General features: G+C 38.5%; 2 protein-coding genes across 2 annotated transcripts; one reads left to right on the forward strand and one right to left on the reverse strand.

Moving 5' to 3' along the window:
* The first annotated feature begins 510 nt into the window (after nt 1–510).
* Nucleotides 511–2066, forward strand: LOC104213625 (proteinase inhibitor type-2-like). The gene is made up of 2 exons (XM_009763158.2): nt 511–588; nt 1190–2066. The coding sequence occupies exons 1-2, from the start codon at nt 543–545 to the stop codon at nt 1819–1821; spliced, it is 678 nt and encodes a 225-aa protein (XP_009761460.1). The 5' UTR covers nt 511–542; the 3' UTR covers nt 1822–2066.
* Nucleotides 2067–15167: 13101 nt separating this feature from the next.
* LOC138886980 (uncharacterized) lies at nt 15168–15680 on the reverse strand. Its single transcript, XM_070168679.1, has one exon. It carries the CDS (start codon nt 15678–15680, stop codon nt 15168–15170), a length of 513 nt encoding a protein of 170 aa, XP_070024780.1.
* Between the last annotated feature and the right edge of the window lie 2539 nt (nt 15681–18219).

Genomic DNA, 18219 nt, shown 5'->3' on the forward strand with positions numbered 1-18219 from the left:
ACCTACCACGTTGCCCATCTATACTATACTTCAATTTGAGGCCAGTGCATCACATGATAAACCCGAATTCCAAGTCCTAACCACGTGAGCAACTTGTTTTGAATTTAGATTATCAACAACACGAACAAAAAACAATGCTAATTATACTATAGGAATGTCCACAAGAGTAACAAAAATTCCTTGGTACAAGATAGTGATGAATAATAAAACCACCAAAAATTAACTTTCTGCACGTTTTGTACAAAATATTGAATTTTCCTTTCCCAATAAAGTAGCAACCCTAATTTCTTTACCACAACTTAGACAATTAGTATCTTACAAATTAATTTATTATATCTAGGAGCTATAATTAATCAAGATTATATACCTATAACTAATAATCAATTAATCTAGATGACTATTTAATTACAAGTGGATTTTCATAAGCTAAAATTTAATTAATTTTTTGCTATTCTGTTCAGTACTCATTTGCTATAAATAAGTGGACAGGATAAGACACTTCTTGCTCAAAAACGAATACAATTAGGTAAACACAAGAAAGCATGGCTGTTCACAAAGTTGGTTTCCTTTCTCTTCTCCTTTTATTTGGTGAGGCTTTACTCCTTGTTTGGATGGTTGTTACCTATTCTGTCAGTGTTGTTATTTTAAATAAAAATGTTTGTTTTGATTGTTACTTAAATTAAATTTTATTGTATCGTATCGTTAAATTCGTCGTTACGTAAACATAAAAAGTGTCACTTTATGGAACGGCGAATTTGGTGAGGTGGCGTCGTTACCTTCCTTGTTTTTTTATCATCTTCTACTTTCTTATTATTAAATGGTCATATTTTATCATTTACCCTTCTTTTTTTGTATAATAATTCTACTTCGTATCCTATTTTTTCTTAGTAATATTGCAAGTTTATTCTTCATACTGTTGGTGCATGACATCATGAAACGACGACAAACGACACAATTTATTCAAATGTTGTATTCATCAAACAATATAATACAATTGCAATGCAGTACAATATAATATACGATACATTATGAAACGACATGCATGTAACAACAATCCAAACAAGATGTTAATCTTTGATATACTTTTACTTTAAACCAGTATTATATATATGCTTGTATTTTGAACTCTCTTTCCCATCTTAAAAAAAGCTGTTGAATGCTGAGTTAATTAATTTGGTTATTTTTGCAGGAACTTTTCTACTTTTAAGTGAGGTAGATTATGCAGATGCCAAGGCTTGTACCCGAAATTGTAATCCAAGAATTCGCTATGGGAGATGTCCAAAATCAGGAAATAAGAAGTTTAACGTAGGATGCACCAACTGTTGTGCAGGATCCCTAGGTTGCAACTATTACAGTGCTAATGGAACTTTTGTATGTGAAGGAGAGTCTGAGACTAAAGTCGAAACTATAGAGACTGATGTCGAAACTATAGAGACTGAAGTCGAAACTATGGTCGAATCAAATAAGGTTTGTCCCCGTAATTGTGATCCGAAAATTCGTTACGGGAGATGTCCAAAATCAGGAAATAAGAAATTTAATGTAGGATGTACCAACTGTTGCGCAGCCAAAAAGGGTTGCAACTATTTCAGTGCCAATGGAACTTTTGTTTGTAAAGGAGAGTCTGTAGTCGAAAGTATGATAGAAGCTGTTAAGCCTTGTCGACGTAATTGTGATGGGAGAATTTCCTATTCGGTATGCGGAAATAAAAAGAGTAGCGGTCGAATATGCACCAATTGTTGCGCAGGCAAAAAAGGTTGCAACTATTTCAGTGCCGATGGAACTTTTGTATGTGAAGGAGAGTCTGGAGTCGAGAGTATATGATAGAAGGTTGTAAACTCTATGGTTTTGATGGATCTTTACTTTGTACCGGTGGGGATCAGCTAGAAACCTATTAATCCTCATAAGGATAGCTGTATTTTCTTTTTCCAGTTTGTACTCTCTAAATAAATGCATGAGGGTATGCCCTAAGGTGTATTGTGTGATGTGGCAGTGGATTTTTCCAATTTCCACTGTCTGTACTAGGTTAATTTTCAAGAGCCTAATGAATGGAGTACTCTTTTATTTTACTAATTAAGTTTAATTTTATGCAATGATGATCTAAATAATATAATTACAGCGGAATATTTGTATTACATATAATTGATAATCTAATTAAAATGGTACTCCCTCCGTCCAACAAATCGGGAGGACGGGAGTAATTAAAATGTTATGATAAGTTAAATTATACTGACTTACGAGAGTATTTTATAGATTTTATTTTTCGCATCTTCAAAAGAAATAGTATTATCTATATATGATCAAGTCTATTAGCTTATTGCTGGGAGTTTCTTGTTCTCTTATTTTCTTTAGTTCAATAATCTACCTTTAAATAGGGCCATAGGTCGACTCTTTTCACTGATTCATCCCTTTTATTTTATATGATAGTGTTTGATTGGAGTACGAAATTTAAAAAAGGACTTTTGACACATATTTAACTCAATATGTGCAACATATCAAAAGTATTTTGAATCTGGTAATTTTCAATATGATCATGTCATTCGAGTAGAGTATATCAGGTAAGGGTACAAAATGAAAATGTTAAAATTAAAGAATTTTTAGGTATAATGCATAAAATTGAAGAAAGTGTGTCCTATAAAATAGAATTGAGGTAATACAATATTAATATTGAAAGATAAAATATATGAAGGAGAGGGATAAGCTAAGTATAATATCTCAAAGCTGGCGCAAATTGTTAGATTTCCCCAAATATCTCCCCAGTAAAGTAGCGCGCACACGAATGATAGCGGCGGTTGAATTTCTTGAGAATTTTTCGAAAAAAATAATTTCTAAAAACATATGCAAGCAATTAAACCGTGGCGGTGTTGGGGCTGAGACGACCGCGAAGAGTGGAAGCTTTTTATTCAGGCTTTGATTTGGGAAAATTGTGAAGAAGGAAACTAGAATTTTAGTAAGAAAATTTGGGACATAACTGCTTATCCGTAAAACGGTACAATTAAATTTATACGTGGTTTATAGACAAGTAAATTAATTTGATTATGAAATAATAGATGAATTGGACAAAAATATAATACTTAGCTTTGAGATGAAGATAAAATAGCAGAAACAGTAATTCCGGGAGCAGGGCTTCCAGGGACAATAGCAACGATATCAGTAAACAAGAAGATAAAATTATATTAATCTTTGAATAAAGTGTAGCGTATGTTTGTAAGAAAATTCGTGTCCTTTACAATGATAATAGAGCTCCATATTTATAGCTCTACCTGGGGAATAAGGTCCTAGGATCAAGCCCTTCTTTAACGTCAATTATGAGGGCCATTGAAGAATGTGTAACAGCAGACAGTGAATGTCATATTCCTTCTAACGAGCCGTGTACTTAATGTTGTAGAATATTTCTCATTAAATGCTATCGGGTGGCTGGCATTTATTTCGCCTTTATGAGTATCATTCTCTCTGGTAACAGACGGGATCGTTGCTTTCGGATTCAACTATCTTTTGTATTCGGCTTCACGTATCACTTACTCATGCGATCATTTAATATAAACATATTTTACCCTATACAGATAGTCCCCCTGCTTTCTGGCGGCATAACTTTTTGTCACCGAAAAGTTGGTAGAAACACCTTTTTGGGGGGAAAATTTACTGACTCCCTTTGTAAAATTTCTGACGGTTGATTAGATGCATGTCTATTCACATTTAATACCCCGAACACACCCCACAATTTAGCATTACTTTTACCGGTTATAGAGGTAATTATGGCCACGATTTTAGCCGCCTATACATTTACTTATATGCATCAACCTCCTTCATTTACATTTCACAATACTCTAAATTTTCTCAAACTTTCTTTACTCAACTCATACTTCGTCTTTAACCTTTGTTTAACTTTCTTCTTTGAGAGTAAACTCTTATTCTGATAAAAAATAACCTCTTTTTCTAGAAACTCTAGTTCTTCAAAGAACAAAGGTAAAGTTGATGGTGCTGCTCCCTCTACGGTGAGTACCATCATCCCAAAGAATCTAGTTACTACCAAAGATTTTGAAGAGAAGTATCCTTCTGCTCACTCTTGTACGTGGGCTGTTAGCATATACCCTTCTTTCATCAGTCCTTCCAGTATCCCTGCTGTGAAGGAAGATTGCCACTGTCAAAATTTGGACATTATTGCTCCTAACCTGGTGTAACGGATAACCCTACCCAAAAAGGGTTACATATTTTTATCCCTTCACTTTAGGAGCGTTTTCTTTGAGTGGAGATCTTGAATCCGTCATCATGGTGTTCTGACTCCGTTATCATGTGTGCTTGGCACAAGTAAGTCCTTCTGTATGGAGGACAAACGCTTGTCTTCAGCGCCTGTGCTAGGAGACAAGAGACGGGCTATCCCTAGATTGAGTGATGAACCTCTACTCTCCCAAGATCTTTCGCGGGGGAATGATAAATTTCAACAAGCGTGGACACCATGCACTGCTATCCAGCATTGATGATGACAACGACCATGGGTGGATGGAACAGTTCGTTTCAGTCGCCACCAGTGACATCATCCTGGCCAAGGTTCCAGCCTTTCCAGAATTATGGAACCGCACTCGTAAGTCTACCATTATTTTTTTCTTCCATTAAAGATCATTCCATATTGTTATTGACTCTTCTTCTTTTACTTATTTCAGCGACTCGGTGGGTTCCACCTAGGGTTGAAGGCTTGGACCAGTGGGTCCAGAAAAGTTTGGACGTTACTACGCCCGAAACCCGTACATGAAAAGAACTGTCCCTCAAATACAGGTGGAAGGCCAAAAATCATGGTAAGTCGAACTCATCTTCTTTTTACCTTTTCATATAAGGGAGTTGTTTGACCCTTCTCCCCTATTTAATTCAGGTCTACCCCAGGGCTCAGTTGTCATCCCCGAGGAGGATGTTTTGGCTAATCCTGCTAATGCAGCGAGGCAGCTGCAGGAGGCTTTTATACAGACAGGTGTCTTCGGGCTTACTTCTGGTGCGAGTGATTCTTCTCGGAGCCCCTGGCTGGAGAACAAACAACCAATGAAAAGACGTTCCTCTGCGGTTGGACGAAATAATAAGAGGGCGAAGAATGCCACTCCCTAGTCATATCCGGAAGTTGAGGTGATGAGCCCCCTATCCCAGCTGGCCATAGACACCGTGATGATTGACAATGATGGGGAAGCCATCGAGGAGGGGGCTTCTCTACATAGAAGATGACGACCTTCCACAACTCAATAGACTGCTCAATTTCTTGAGTTAGTTACACCAACCGAGGATGATGCCTCAGCGCTCTGAGGGGAGTTTGATATGGTGGAAAATGCCAAATCCCATTTCCGAATCCTAGTCACAGTGCCCAGTACCGTGAGGCTGAGTACAGGATCCCTGCCGTCTTTGGTTGACGAGCAACCAACAACCAGCACTGCGTTTGCTGCAATCATTTCTCATCTTTCAACGCTATCAGCTTCATCTCATTCTTCACCAACTCTTCCTTTACCACTAGCAACTGCTACATCATTTCCAGCAGCCGCATTTGTCTGAGAAGATGATTTTCCTCTCCCCTAGTCCCCAATTCATGGGAGCTTGGGGCAAATTACGCCGCTCTCTCAAAAGATCCGCAAAGGAGGAGGAGCATTACTCTCTCAGTCTCTAACAAATGAAATCTATTGTCCTGGCTGGTAGAACTTGCTAACTATCTGAAGCCTTTGGCTTCAGAAAAAGATAGGGAAGAGAAACAAGCTCTCTCGTGAGAGTATTTGTTGAATAATGCTATGTATAATGCCGCAATGATATATTCTTCGTTTCCTTCATTATCTCTTCTATTTGATAAAATAGTATTTTGAGTTTGCCTTTTTGTTTTGCAGACCAATTTTCTTGCTTCCGAGGGACTCCAAAGTTTGATTCGAGATAAAGAGGAACTTACCTCCGAAGGGGATTAATTTTTGGCCGAGCGGGACCAAACTGCTGCTCGCCTCTCAAAACTGGAAGCTAAAGTTGTTGAGGATATTGTGTTGGAGGCTCGGGTGTAGAAAAACGAGCAATAAGTAGAGACCTTTAGCAAAGTGATCTCCCCGCTCAGGGTTCAATTTGAAGAGGATAGGGCCAAATGGGCTAAAGTTCATAGTGCCGTTCTTGCTGCATCCTATCGCGAGGCTGCCTCCGCTGAAAGATTAAATAATTTGGAGGCAACCTTGAACTCCCAAACTGAGGAGCTTACTGCTGCCGGGGTGAAATATTCCCAATTGGAGGAGAAGTATGAGAAGATCATTGAGCATAATAGACTTTTAGCTCCATTGACCGAGATCTTGATGTTAGCCTCCAGTCCATTATATCCGCGTGGGAAAATCTCTTTGTCAAGGTTGACCAACTTAAAGAAGAACTCAAATGCCAAGCGGCCTCCCTAGTTGTTGAAAAAGCATATGTTATGTACAACATGATGAGAAAAACCTTGGAAGAGGCCAAAGCGGGTGTCATTGACTTTGATCACAAAATTGCTAAAGCCCGTGAGCTAGAGTCAACTGCTAAAAGGGGTCTTCGAGCCAGGCCCGATGCTTCCGATTCTTCTGGTTCTGCTTCCGAATTCTGGGGAACTGAAGAGGAACCGAAAGGCAATAATTTTGAAGGTCAAAATGATGAAGGACAAGACATCGAACCGGCGACGGATCTACCCACTTCTCCTGGGGGAGTGGATACTTCTCTTCCTCTGGGTTCCGGAGATGCAGTAACTTAGCTTTTGATTTTTTTTCCAACTTTTGTACTTGTGCTGTTTGCCACATTCATTATAAATAAAAATACATTTTGCTCAAGTATTGGATAAGTTTTCCTTTCTACGTACTTTCCTTTTAATATTTATGCAAGTTTAATCTTTGCGTCCTTTTTCGTTTAACTATTTCGCACAAGTTTTACTGTTTGCGTCTGATCATGCAATGCTTTGGTTGTATTTTTTCCCAAAAGCATTTGAATTTCGGTCAATAGTTCTTCCAAAATCAACCCTTTATCGTGAGGATTTTCATAAGAGAGGACCCTCTTATATTTACGGTGCTCTTGAAGAGGACGTCTCGTGTTCTTTACTACACGAATATTTGAAGTACTTGTTTAACTTTTAAATGACAAAATTAATTCATCATTCCGATAAGAAGCAAGATAGAAATAAAAGGACTTCACTTTATTTTTCCCATTTCAAAAGTACATAAGCATTCGTTGTGCTAAAAAGAAATTGCCATTTCTTGTGGCTAACTTTTAAAACTTGTTTCTGTGCCCCAGTCCTGATGATATAACTATGCTTTCAGGTTTCGTATTCCGGTAGAAGCGCCAGTTTGCCGTATCCTCATATCATTCCCCCTAGTGTTCGAATGCGGAGAATGCTTGTTTGAACACTAGAAGTTTTACACCTTCAAGGATTTCACTAATGAATTGATTAATAATCTTCAGTTCGGTAACAAACTTCACTTCCTTTAGGAATTTATGCTATCGAGCCAAAGACTATTAGTAATCCCCTAGTGGCTTGCACTTGTGAACGGTCGGATAATCTTTGTTCGATAGAAAACTTAACTTCCCGGTAGGAACTTGCTACCGAGCAAAAGATTATCTAACCGCTCTAGAGCAGTTCTTCGCTTGTGTGCCTTGTTATTAAAAGGACTTATTGCTATTATTGAAACTTCCTTCGTAGTATGCTTTTCGTTGGTCCCTCGTTAAAAACTTTGCCAGAAAAATCCAATTGGCACAAAAATTGGACGAAGGGAAAAAGAGGCAGCACATACTTTCAGTACATATGAAGTTCATTAGCAATAGTATCTCTTGAGGTGTGCCATGTTCCAATTGCTTGACAACTTTTCTCCATCTTGATTCTCCAACTCGTATGATCCTTTCCCGGTGATAGCTGAAACCCGGTAGGGGCCTTCCTATGTTGGACCTAGCTTCCATGCATTGAGTTCCCGGGTGCTTTAAGTTACTTTCCTTAAAACCAAGTCTTCCACTTTGAAATAACGGAGATTGGCTCTTCAATTGTAATATCTTTCTATTCTCTGCATTCATCAAGCAGCTCCAAATTGACCAACATTGCTTTATTGTTTGCTTCTTCATTTTCCCGAAAGTATCTCAAGGTAGGCTCCTCTACTTCCACCGGGACAGGGGTTCTTCTCTGTACACAAGGGAGAAAAGAGTCTCTCCCGTGCTCGATTTGGCCGTTGTTCGGTACGCCCATAATACATCGGGTAGCTCCTCAGGATATTTGCCTTTAGTTCCTTCCAATCTCTTTTTGGGATTTTGTATAATCACTTTGTTCGCTGATTCTACTTGACCATTTGAGCTTGGATGATAGGGCAAAGATGTGATCCTCTTGATTTTCAAGTCTTCAAGGAACTTCGTGACCTTTGCGCCTATAAATTATGGCGTGGGCTAGCAGGATATCTCTTTTGGTATCCCAAATCTGCAAATTATGTTCTCCCACAAGAAATCCACCACTTCACGTTCACCCATCTTCTGATAAGGACCTGCTTCAACCCATTTAGAAAAATAGTCAGCTAAAATCAAAAGAAACCTTACCTTAGTAGGGGCCGGCGATAGTGGTCCGACGATATCCATTCCCCACTTCATGTAACAACCATAGAGACAAAATTGAGTGCAATGGTTCTGTTGGTTGATGTACTAACAGCGCGTAGCGTTGACACTTATCACATTTTTGAACAAAAGCTTTGGCATCTTATTTCATTTAGAGCTAATAGTATCCTGCCCTTACCAATTTTAGTACTAAGGAATCTGGGCCAGAATGATTTCCATAGATCCCTTCGTGGACTTCTCGCCTAACATAATTAGCTTCAGAGGCTCCCAAACATCGGGCCAGTGAGCCTTGGAAAGAATTCCTATACAATTGGCCTCCTTTGAAACTATACCGCGCTACTTTAGCGTGTAGCCGCCAGGATGCCTCGGGATATTCAAGCAACTTTCTGTGCTTAAGGTAATGAATAATCTCGTTCCTCCATTCCCAAACCAAATTAGCTATGTTTACCTTGTAGTAGCTATATGCATCCAGAACCGAGTGCATAAGCTGTATGACTGTACCGGAGTCTGATCCCTTTTTTTTTATGTTGACAAGCCAAGGTTAGCTAATACGTCTACTTCTGCATTTTCTTCCCTCAGGATATGCATAATTGATCACTCTCGGAATCGAGCAAGCAAAGCCTGAACCTTCACTCCATATTGCTGCATGCTTCCTCTTTGTCTTCAAAGATCCCATAGACCTAATCTACCACCAGTTGGGAGAATGGCTGTCCAACAGGACGGGACGGGACGAGACAAAATTAACGCGACGAGACGATATTTAAGCGGGATGGGATGAAATGGAACGGGACAAATGGGACGAAACGGTCGGCCCATCCCGTCCCGCTAGCAAATGGGATGAAACGGGACGGAACGGGACGGGTTCGTGGGCCTTAAGTGTAGTTTTTTTTTTAAAAAAATGTCTAGTTTTTTGAAAATTACTATGTTTTTAAAGTTCGCAACGGCTAGATTTTTGACTTATTTAATAAACTTAAATGTTAAAACGAAAATTAGAAAAATAAGTAAAGAATTATAAAATATTAAAATAAAATACTTGTAATAAAATATTCTAGTAATTATAAATTTATAATAGAGTTATAATTTATTTAATATAATTTTAAAGTATTAAGTAATTAAGACAATTCATAAAAAAAATTCAGCGCTTGGAGCCTTTTATTTTATTAATAAAACTTTCAAATCTCAAATACAAATATAATTCTTTTGAAGAGCACCTAATCTACGCAGCCACCTTCTAGGAAGGGTTCTATTTGAACTAGGCCTCTTAGTAGCCAATTACAAATTATCATACTAATATTTGTAAGCTCCTATATAGCTTCTTTGTAACTTATCAATAATATGTCTCGGACATTGTGATGGAATTGACAATGTTGATTGATGTTCCATGAGCTCCATACCGTCATCGCTCCCAGTGCTACATATCTCATTGTATTCTTCTTCTTCTTCTTCTTCTTCCCTAGTGGTTAGTTTTTCAAAATTAAGATTTCTTCTTTCTAAATTAATCCAATCTCTGAATAATACGGAAATCTCTAGACTGTCCTCCGCTAATGCATGTCTATGATCTCCAATTTGAAATTTTGCCGCCTTAAAAGCACTCTTCGATGCTACTGATATCTTGGGCCATTATTGAAAGTGTTGGAAAAGCCTTGCCACGTTCCCTCCACCATGAAAAAAGTTGTTCCTTGCCTTCTTCGTCTTTAATACTTTCCAATCCTTGATTAAGATAAGAATCAAGTTCATCATCAATAGAGGAATCAAAACCTATTATATCATCCATATCTTCCCATAAAACTTCTGCTCTAGACTTAGAAGTCGAAGGAGCAGTTTCACAACCTGTTGTTTTCATAGATATTTATCAAACATTGATCTAGCATAAGAATATATGCTAGCTTGGCAGTCTTCGAGAGTTTGTTCATTTTCTTGAATTGCTAAATTCTCATAAATTTTACTAACAAGTCCCTTTGCATCTCTTAGTTTTAAAGATGGTTAAGTAGAGTAGAAATTAAATAAACTTCGGTGATAGGAAAAAAATACTTTTTAAATTTTGAAATCATTTCATTAATGGTCGGTGCATAAGTTGGATTTGTTTTATACTTACCAAATACAATAGAAATTCTACAAATATACCATAATATTTGTGTAACAGTAGGATAATATATACCAGAAAATTATTTTGTAGCATAATAAATTTTTTCTAAAAATTTAGTAAGCTCTTTGATCTCATCCCAATCAGAATCAACAATTTGATCAACGGGGATACCATTATGCATATTAAATACCTTTTGGATAGGCAACTGATAATCATAAGCAACTTTAAACATTTCATAAGTAGAATTCCACCTAGTACAAACATCTTTTGGAACTTTTCTAACTGAAAGGTTAGCACTAGAACATTGTTGAGCAAATTCACGAATTCTACTCGCTTTATTAGCACGAAAAATACAGGCACAAGCATGTTGTATTTTACTACAAGTATCAGAAAATAAATTAAGACCATCTTTTACAACCAAGTTAAAAATATGGCATGCACATCTAACATGAAAAATTTCTAGATTAATTGGACAAAGTCTAGATTTTAAGCTATTTGCTGCGGTTATGTTAGCAGAAGCATTATCAAAGGTGATAGTTAAAACTTTATCAATGAGTCCATAAAAACCAAGTATTTGTAGAACAGTAGTTGCAATATATGTTCCAGTGTGTTTTGAATCAACAAATTTATAACCAATAATACGTTTTTGCATGTTCTAGTGATGATCAACCCATTGACATATAACATTTAAATAATCACAACCATTAGGACTACGACCTATATCAGATGTGATAAACACTTTACAATCTAAGTGAAAAAAATACACAACGAATATACTGAAGATATTTGGTTTGAAATTTAAAAACATCATTTCTAACCGTGGTCTTAGGAAAACCTTGAAAAGAAGGGTTATAAATTTCTTGTATATAATGCACAAAAGGAGGGTGAGAAGGAAAAGTAAAAGGTAAGCCACAGACAACCACCATTTTGGCTTAGTTCTCACGATCTCTATCTTTGTTATAGGGGCGTAAAACATGACCAGAAGCAGGGTCAAGTTGTTGAATTTGATTAGAACCAGAACCACTAGGAGTGCCAGTACCAGTGGTAGGATCTATAATTTTTCCGGCTTCTATGTTAGCTTGTATCCATGAAGATTTGTGATCCTTTTTTAAGTGTCTAGTTAAACCCTCCGTCCCACCACTTTTTGTGTGTGCAAATTGTTGCTTACATTTTTCACATATAGCACGATGATTGACTTTATCATGTGTAAAAAATTTTCATACAAGTGATGTCTTGGGACGTTCAGCCTTAAGCTTACCCCTTACCGGGGGGTAAAGCTCCAGACCGAGATTGACTCTGAGTTGGAGCTTGTGTTGCGGGACTAGTGAGTGTTTTATCTAATTCTTCTTCCTTATTTTCTTCATCCTCATTTTCTTCGTCCTCAGAAAAAAATATCATTGCCAAATTGTCTTTGTAAAGTTTCATGATCTAGTTGTTCTCCGACATTAACATCATAAAATATTGGGGGTTGGAAAAATGAAGTTTCATCAACATGAGTCATTTCATTTATATGTTTTCTAATTCTAGGAGAAGGGTTAAGATTAGGATTAGGATTACTACTACTTTCACCTATACTATTTTTTTACTACTTTTTTTAAACATGCCAAATACATTTTTAGGTTCCATAATTTAAATAAGAAATTAAATTAAAAAAGCTAACACAAAAATTAAACACACAAATGAAATACGAAAATAGAATACGTAAAGTAAACACAAAAATTAAACACTAACAGAATACGCAAAAATTATATATTAAAATTAGGAGATGGAACGAGTGCACCGTGATTAAATATTGAAACTTGAAGAAATTGCCCAAAATATTGCTCCAAATACTTGGCGAATTAATTTGAAGCTTGAAAGTTTCTCCAACAATTTGCCCAAATATTTGAAACTTGAAAGTTATCACTTGATAGTTGATACTTTATAGTAACAAAATTGAGAGAACAATATAGATAGAATATTAGAATGTAAGAGATTTGAGAGAGAAGATTGATTTTTTGTTGGAAAAAAAATAAAGAAGGATGGGGGGTATTTATAGTAGAAAATAGGTCCAAAGTGTAATTTAATAAACTTAGGAGTTATATTAAAAGGTTGGGGGGGGGGTCATTTTGGCCATTTTTAACGTTGGCAACGACTATTTTTGCAATTTAAGTCATTGCCCAACGTCTAGATTTCAAAAAACAAATCCAAGCGGGACAAGCGGGACGGGACGAAACGGGACGGGACAAATGGGAGAAATGGCCGTCCCGTCCCATCCCGTGACCCGTTTAACATTGGTCCATCCCGTTTAAATTGAAGTGGGACGGGACGGGATCGGGACGGCCCGTCCCGTTGGACAACTTTAGCTGGGAGTCGCATTTGATTTCTGTGACCTCATAATCTAGTCCCCGGGCCAATTCGAGCCCTACAATCAAAGCTTCATACTCCGCTTTATTGTTAGTCAAAGGAACTATTCTTATGGCCTGCCTTAGGGTTTCTCCCGAAGGCGTGGTTAATACTATGCCGAGCTCGGACCCTTTTACACTGGAAGCTCCATCAGTAAATAGGGTCCAAACTCCTGATGTCGATTCTGAAACCATCACTGCTTCTTTGGTTTCCAAAGGTAACAATCTTGGACTAAAATCGGCCACAAAGTCGGCCAAAACTTGTGACTTAATTGCAGTCCTAGGTTTATATTCTATGCCAAATTTACTCATTTCGATGGCCCATTTGGCCAGCCTACCTGAAAGCTCGGGTTTATGAAGGATATTTTGCAGGAGAAAGGTGGTCACCATAACTATCGGGTGACATTAGAAATAAGGCCTTAGCTTTCGAGCGGCGACTACGAGGGCTATGTCCAGCTTATCCAAATGTGGTTAGCGTGTTTCTGCTCCCGTTATAATTCTACTAACATAATAAATAGGAGATTGCGTACCTTCTTCCTCACGGACTAAAACAGCGCTCACCCGTACCTCCGAGACTGCTAGGTAGATTAGTAGTTTTTCGCCTTCCTCCGTTTTCAATAATAGCGAGGACTTGACAAATACCTTTTCAAATCCCTCAAAGCCTGCTGACATTTCGGGATCCATTTGAAGTTGTTCTTCTTTTTGAGTAACGAGAAGAAATGATGGCATTTCTATTAAGACCGGGAAATGAACCTGCTCAAAGCGGCCAATCTACCCATGAGCCTTTGAAACCTCTTTTACGCTCGATAGATGGTCCGGGATGTCCTCGATGGCTTTGATTTTATCGGGGTTAACCTCAATCCCCCTTTGTGATACCAGGAATCCCAGAAACTTGATGGAGCTGCCCCAGAACACACACTTCTCGGGGTTAAGCTTCATGTTATGCTTCCTTAGTATATTAAAAGTTTCTTGCAAGTGTTTAAGATGATCACCTGCATTCATAGACTTAACAAGCATATCGTCTAAATAAACTTTCATGGTTTTCCCTATTTGCTTTTCAAAGATTTTGTTTTCGAGCCGCTGATAAGTGGATCCAGCATTCTTTAGCCCGAAAGGCATCACATTATAACAATATGTCCTGAAATTCGTTATAAATAAAGTTTTTTCCCAATTCTTCGGGTTCATCTTAATTTAGTTGTACCCGGAGTAAGCATCGAGTAAACTCATTAACTCATGCCCGGCCGTTGCATCAATCATTTGATCAATGTTCCGCAACGGGAACGAGTCCTTTGTGCACGCCTTATTTAAGTACTTATAGTCTATGCACATGTAAAATTTATTATTTTTCTTGGGAACTACTACTATGTTGGCTAGATAGTCCGTATACTTTACCTCTCGGATTGAACCGATATCAAGTAGGCGAGTTACCTCTTCTTTGACGAATTTATTTCTGGCCTCGGTGATAGGACATTTTTTCTGTCTTACCGAAGAGATGTTAGGATCCAAGCTTAGCTTGTGTACAGCCACTTCCGGCGGGATTCCTGTCATATCCGCATGCGACCACGCAAAATAATCGACGTTAAATTTAAGAAATTCAATAAATCGAGACCTTAGTTCGGGGTGTAGTCTTGTCCCAGGTGGAATTTACTCTCCGAGAACTTTTTGAATAATGTGACTTTCTAAAGCTCTTCCGCTGCAGATTTTGTTGCGTTTGTCTCTTTTGGTACCTGGAAATACCATGGCTCCTGATAAGATTCTGACGCCTCTTCCCCCTGCTTGACTTCGCTTAACTCAGGAGCAGGCGCCGGTTCCTGTAATTGCTATACCGCATGCTCTTTCCCTTTGCTACTGGAGACCAAAATTGCATTCATCTCCCCTGCCGCCACTTGATTGCCTTTTATTTGTTTAATTTCCTCGGGAATTGGGAATTTCAGCAACTGGGATACGTAGATGGTACAACCGTCATCTCGTGCAACCATGGTCTTCCCAGGCTAATGTTGTAGCCCATAAAACCATCCATCACCTCGAAAAGGGTCGTCTGCATCACCCCTTCGGCATTTTGGGTAGCAGGATCTCTCCTCGGGTTGTCACCCTTGCTAGGTTAAACCCATGAAGAGTTTTGTGGCCGGAATGATGGTTCCGGTGAGCTTGGCTTACTCCAATACCCTGCATTGTTTAATAGTGGCCGAACTTCCTGGATCTACCGGAACACGTTTGATTTTAAAATCTAATACATTTAAAGAGATTATCAATGCGTCGTTGTGCGGTAGCAACAATCCATCTGCGTCTTCCTCCGTGAAAGTGATGTCATCTTCAGCGACTTCCCGAAGCCTCTTGATATGGATTACTGATACATTCGTCTTTTTTGCCGCCGATAATGTAACCCTACTAATCTTGTTTCCCTCAAAAATCATGGAGGGATCTTCTCTTGCTTTTAAGGGCTCCGTGTTTTCACGATTGCGACCATAATTATTTTTAGCCCGGTTACTTAAAAATTCCCTAAGATGGCCATTTTTCAGCAGTGTTGCCACCTCTTCGCGCAGATGCCAGCAGTCACTGATCCAGTGACCGTTTGTCCGATGGTATTTGCACCACAAATTAGGATCCCTCCGACTGGGATTGAATCTCATTGACTTTGGAAACCGTGCTTCTTTAGTTTTCTTCATAGCCGACATCAACTCTACTACACTGATGTTGAAGTTATATTATGTAAGTCTGGGGTAGGAAGAATCTCGAGAACCTGACGTTTCCTTGTCCTGTAACGACGTGTTATTCAGGCCATGATTAGTTCTTCTATCATTAACGAACCTGTCTGCCGACCAAAAACCTTTGCCACGTCCTTCGGCCCGTTCATATGGCAAAATTGGCTCTTCAAAAACCGTCTATTGGTGTCAAAATCGTCTTTATTTTTTTATTCTTCTCCTACCCTTAATCTACATCGGGAAACCGAGCTGATCATCCTCAGTCCTTATCTTTGACTCGTTCCGGTTGTGAACATCCGCCCAAGTTGTCGCTTGGAACTCGAGCAAGCTTTCTTTCAACTTTCGGGAGGCATGAGAACTCCTCGGATTGAAACCCTTGGTGAATGCTTCAGCTGCCCATTCATCCGGAACGGCCGGTAGCAATATCCTTTCCTTCTGAAATTGGGTTGCAAACTCTCACAGCAACTCGGACTCTCCTTGTGCAATCCTGAATATATCGGCCTTTCAGTCATGTACCTTTTTTTCCTCGACATGGGCTTTAATGAAAGAATCCACGAGCATCTCGAAGGAGTCTATGGAATGCTCAGGAAAAATCGAATACCACGTCAAGGATCCTTTAGTGAGAGTCTCTCCAAATTTTTTCAGCAAAATTGCTTCAATCTCATGGGGAGCTAAATCATTCCCCTTCACCGCCGTTGTATAGGTGGTGATATGCTTCTGAGGATTTAAAGTCCCATCATATTTTGGCACGTCGAGCATTTTAAATCGTTTCGGGATCAATTCTAGTGCCGCACTTGGTTTGTATGGCAATTGGGTATACTTCTTTGAGTCCATCCCTTCAGCACTGGTGGTGCACTCGGAATTTGGTCCATGCGGGCGTTGACTTCCCTCAAAAACCGTATGAGTTTATTTTTGAAGGGATCTTTGTCATTGTTGTGACCGGATCCACTCCCCAGCCCCATCGAAGCTAACCTCACCCCTCGGAGTGTTTTTATCGACCTTCTACGTTGTTTAATTTATGGGGGCACCGGGAAGAACTGGACCTCGTCTATTCGCGTTACTGGAAGAACCCGATAATGCATATCATAACCTTATCCTGCCATGTGAGATGACCTAATATGGCCTCTTGTTGCTCCTGCAAAACCCTTACCGCTTCGACGACGTGCTCTTCTTTAGCATCATCAGGAGTCGCCTCCCGAACATGCTGTAAATACTGCCTGCCGTGGACTAGTGTGGCCTCGTTTCCCTCATTGTGGGTATCACTGTAATGACCCGGCCGGTCATTTTTAGAATTAACACCTCGATCCTCTATTAACTACTTTCCCCATATTTATTTCTGCTATTGTGAGTTACCGGAAGGATTCATTTGGTGTTTCGAAGTGTTTTGGAACACTTAGTCCCTAAATGAGAGCTTAAGCTTTAGAATTTGGACCGTAGCCGGAGCAGTGTGAAGACGACCTCAAAATGGAATTTCATCGTTTCCATTAGCTCCGTTGGGTGATTTTGGGTTTAGGGGCTTGCTCGGATTGTGTTTTGGAGGTCCGTAGCTTATTTAGGCTTGAAAGGGCGAAAGTTGAATTTTTGAAGTTTTCGGATCGATAGTGAAATTTTAATATCAGGGTCGGAATCCGATTCCAAAAGTTGGATAACTCTGTAGTGTTGAATGTGACTTGTGTGAAAAATTCGGGGTCAATCGGACATGGTTTGGTTGGTTTCGGCATCGGTTGTAGAATTCTTGAGATTTCAAGTTTATTAGGCTTGGATTGGAGGGTGATTCGTGGTTTTATCGTTGTTTGATGTGATTCGAGGGATGGATTAAGCTTGTATGATATTTTAGGGTTGGTTGGTGTTGATACCTAATTTTTCCCTGTATATTTTTTATATACAAAGTACTTTCAAAATAGCATAAATATGCATGTATAAGTATGTCCAAATGTTTTATCATTTTTTCCAATTTTTTTAAAAAGATTTTAAAACCAATTTATTCCCTTATTTTACTCATAAAAAACCAATAATAATTCCCAAAATTATCATTTTTGGTGATTCATTTGTTGGATCCTCATATTTTTATTAAAAAATAGCTAAGATAATTTTTGCATATTTTTACAAATTTATTTAGTATTTTTAAACTAAATTACTTGTAATTGCAATGTTAGCCTCTTTTAGATTTAATTACGTTTATATCTATAAACAATTAAGTCCAGTATTTTTAATTTAATAATTATGTACTATAAATCATTTTAGTACTTTTAATTGATTTACAGAAATTATTTTACTATTTTTTATAAATCAAATAGGAAAAATTGGCTATTTAAATGTTAGCCCCATTTTATTTCAATTATAGCCTGATTATGAACCCCAATTTGAAGCCCAATTACCCTAACCCAATTCTCATTCAAACCGACCCACAACCCATTCGGACTCCCATCTAATCCCAGCCGTTGATCGTTTAGATCAACGACTCCCATTAATCCTTTCCTAATTAAACCCAAAGACTCCCCCC

Source organism: Nicotiana sylvestris, chromosome 3, assembly GCF_000393655.2.
Source record: "Nicotiana sylvestris chromosome 3, ASM39365v2, whole genome shotgun sequence".
Classification (NCBI taxonomy): domain Eukaryota; kingdom Viridiplantae; phylum Streptophyta; class Magnoliopsida; order Solanales; family Solanaceae; genus Nicotiana; species Nicotiana sylvestris.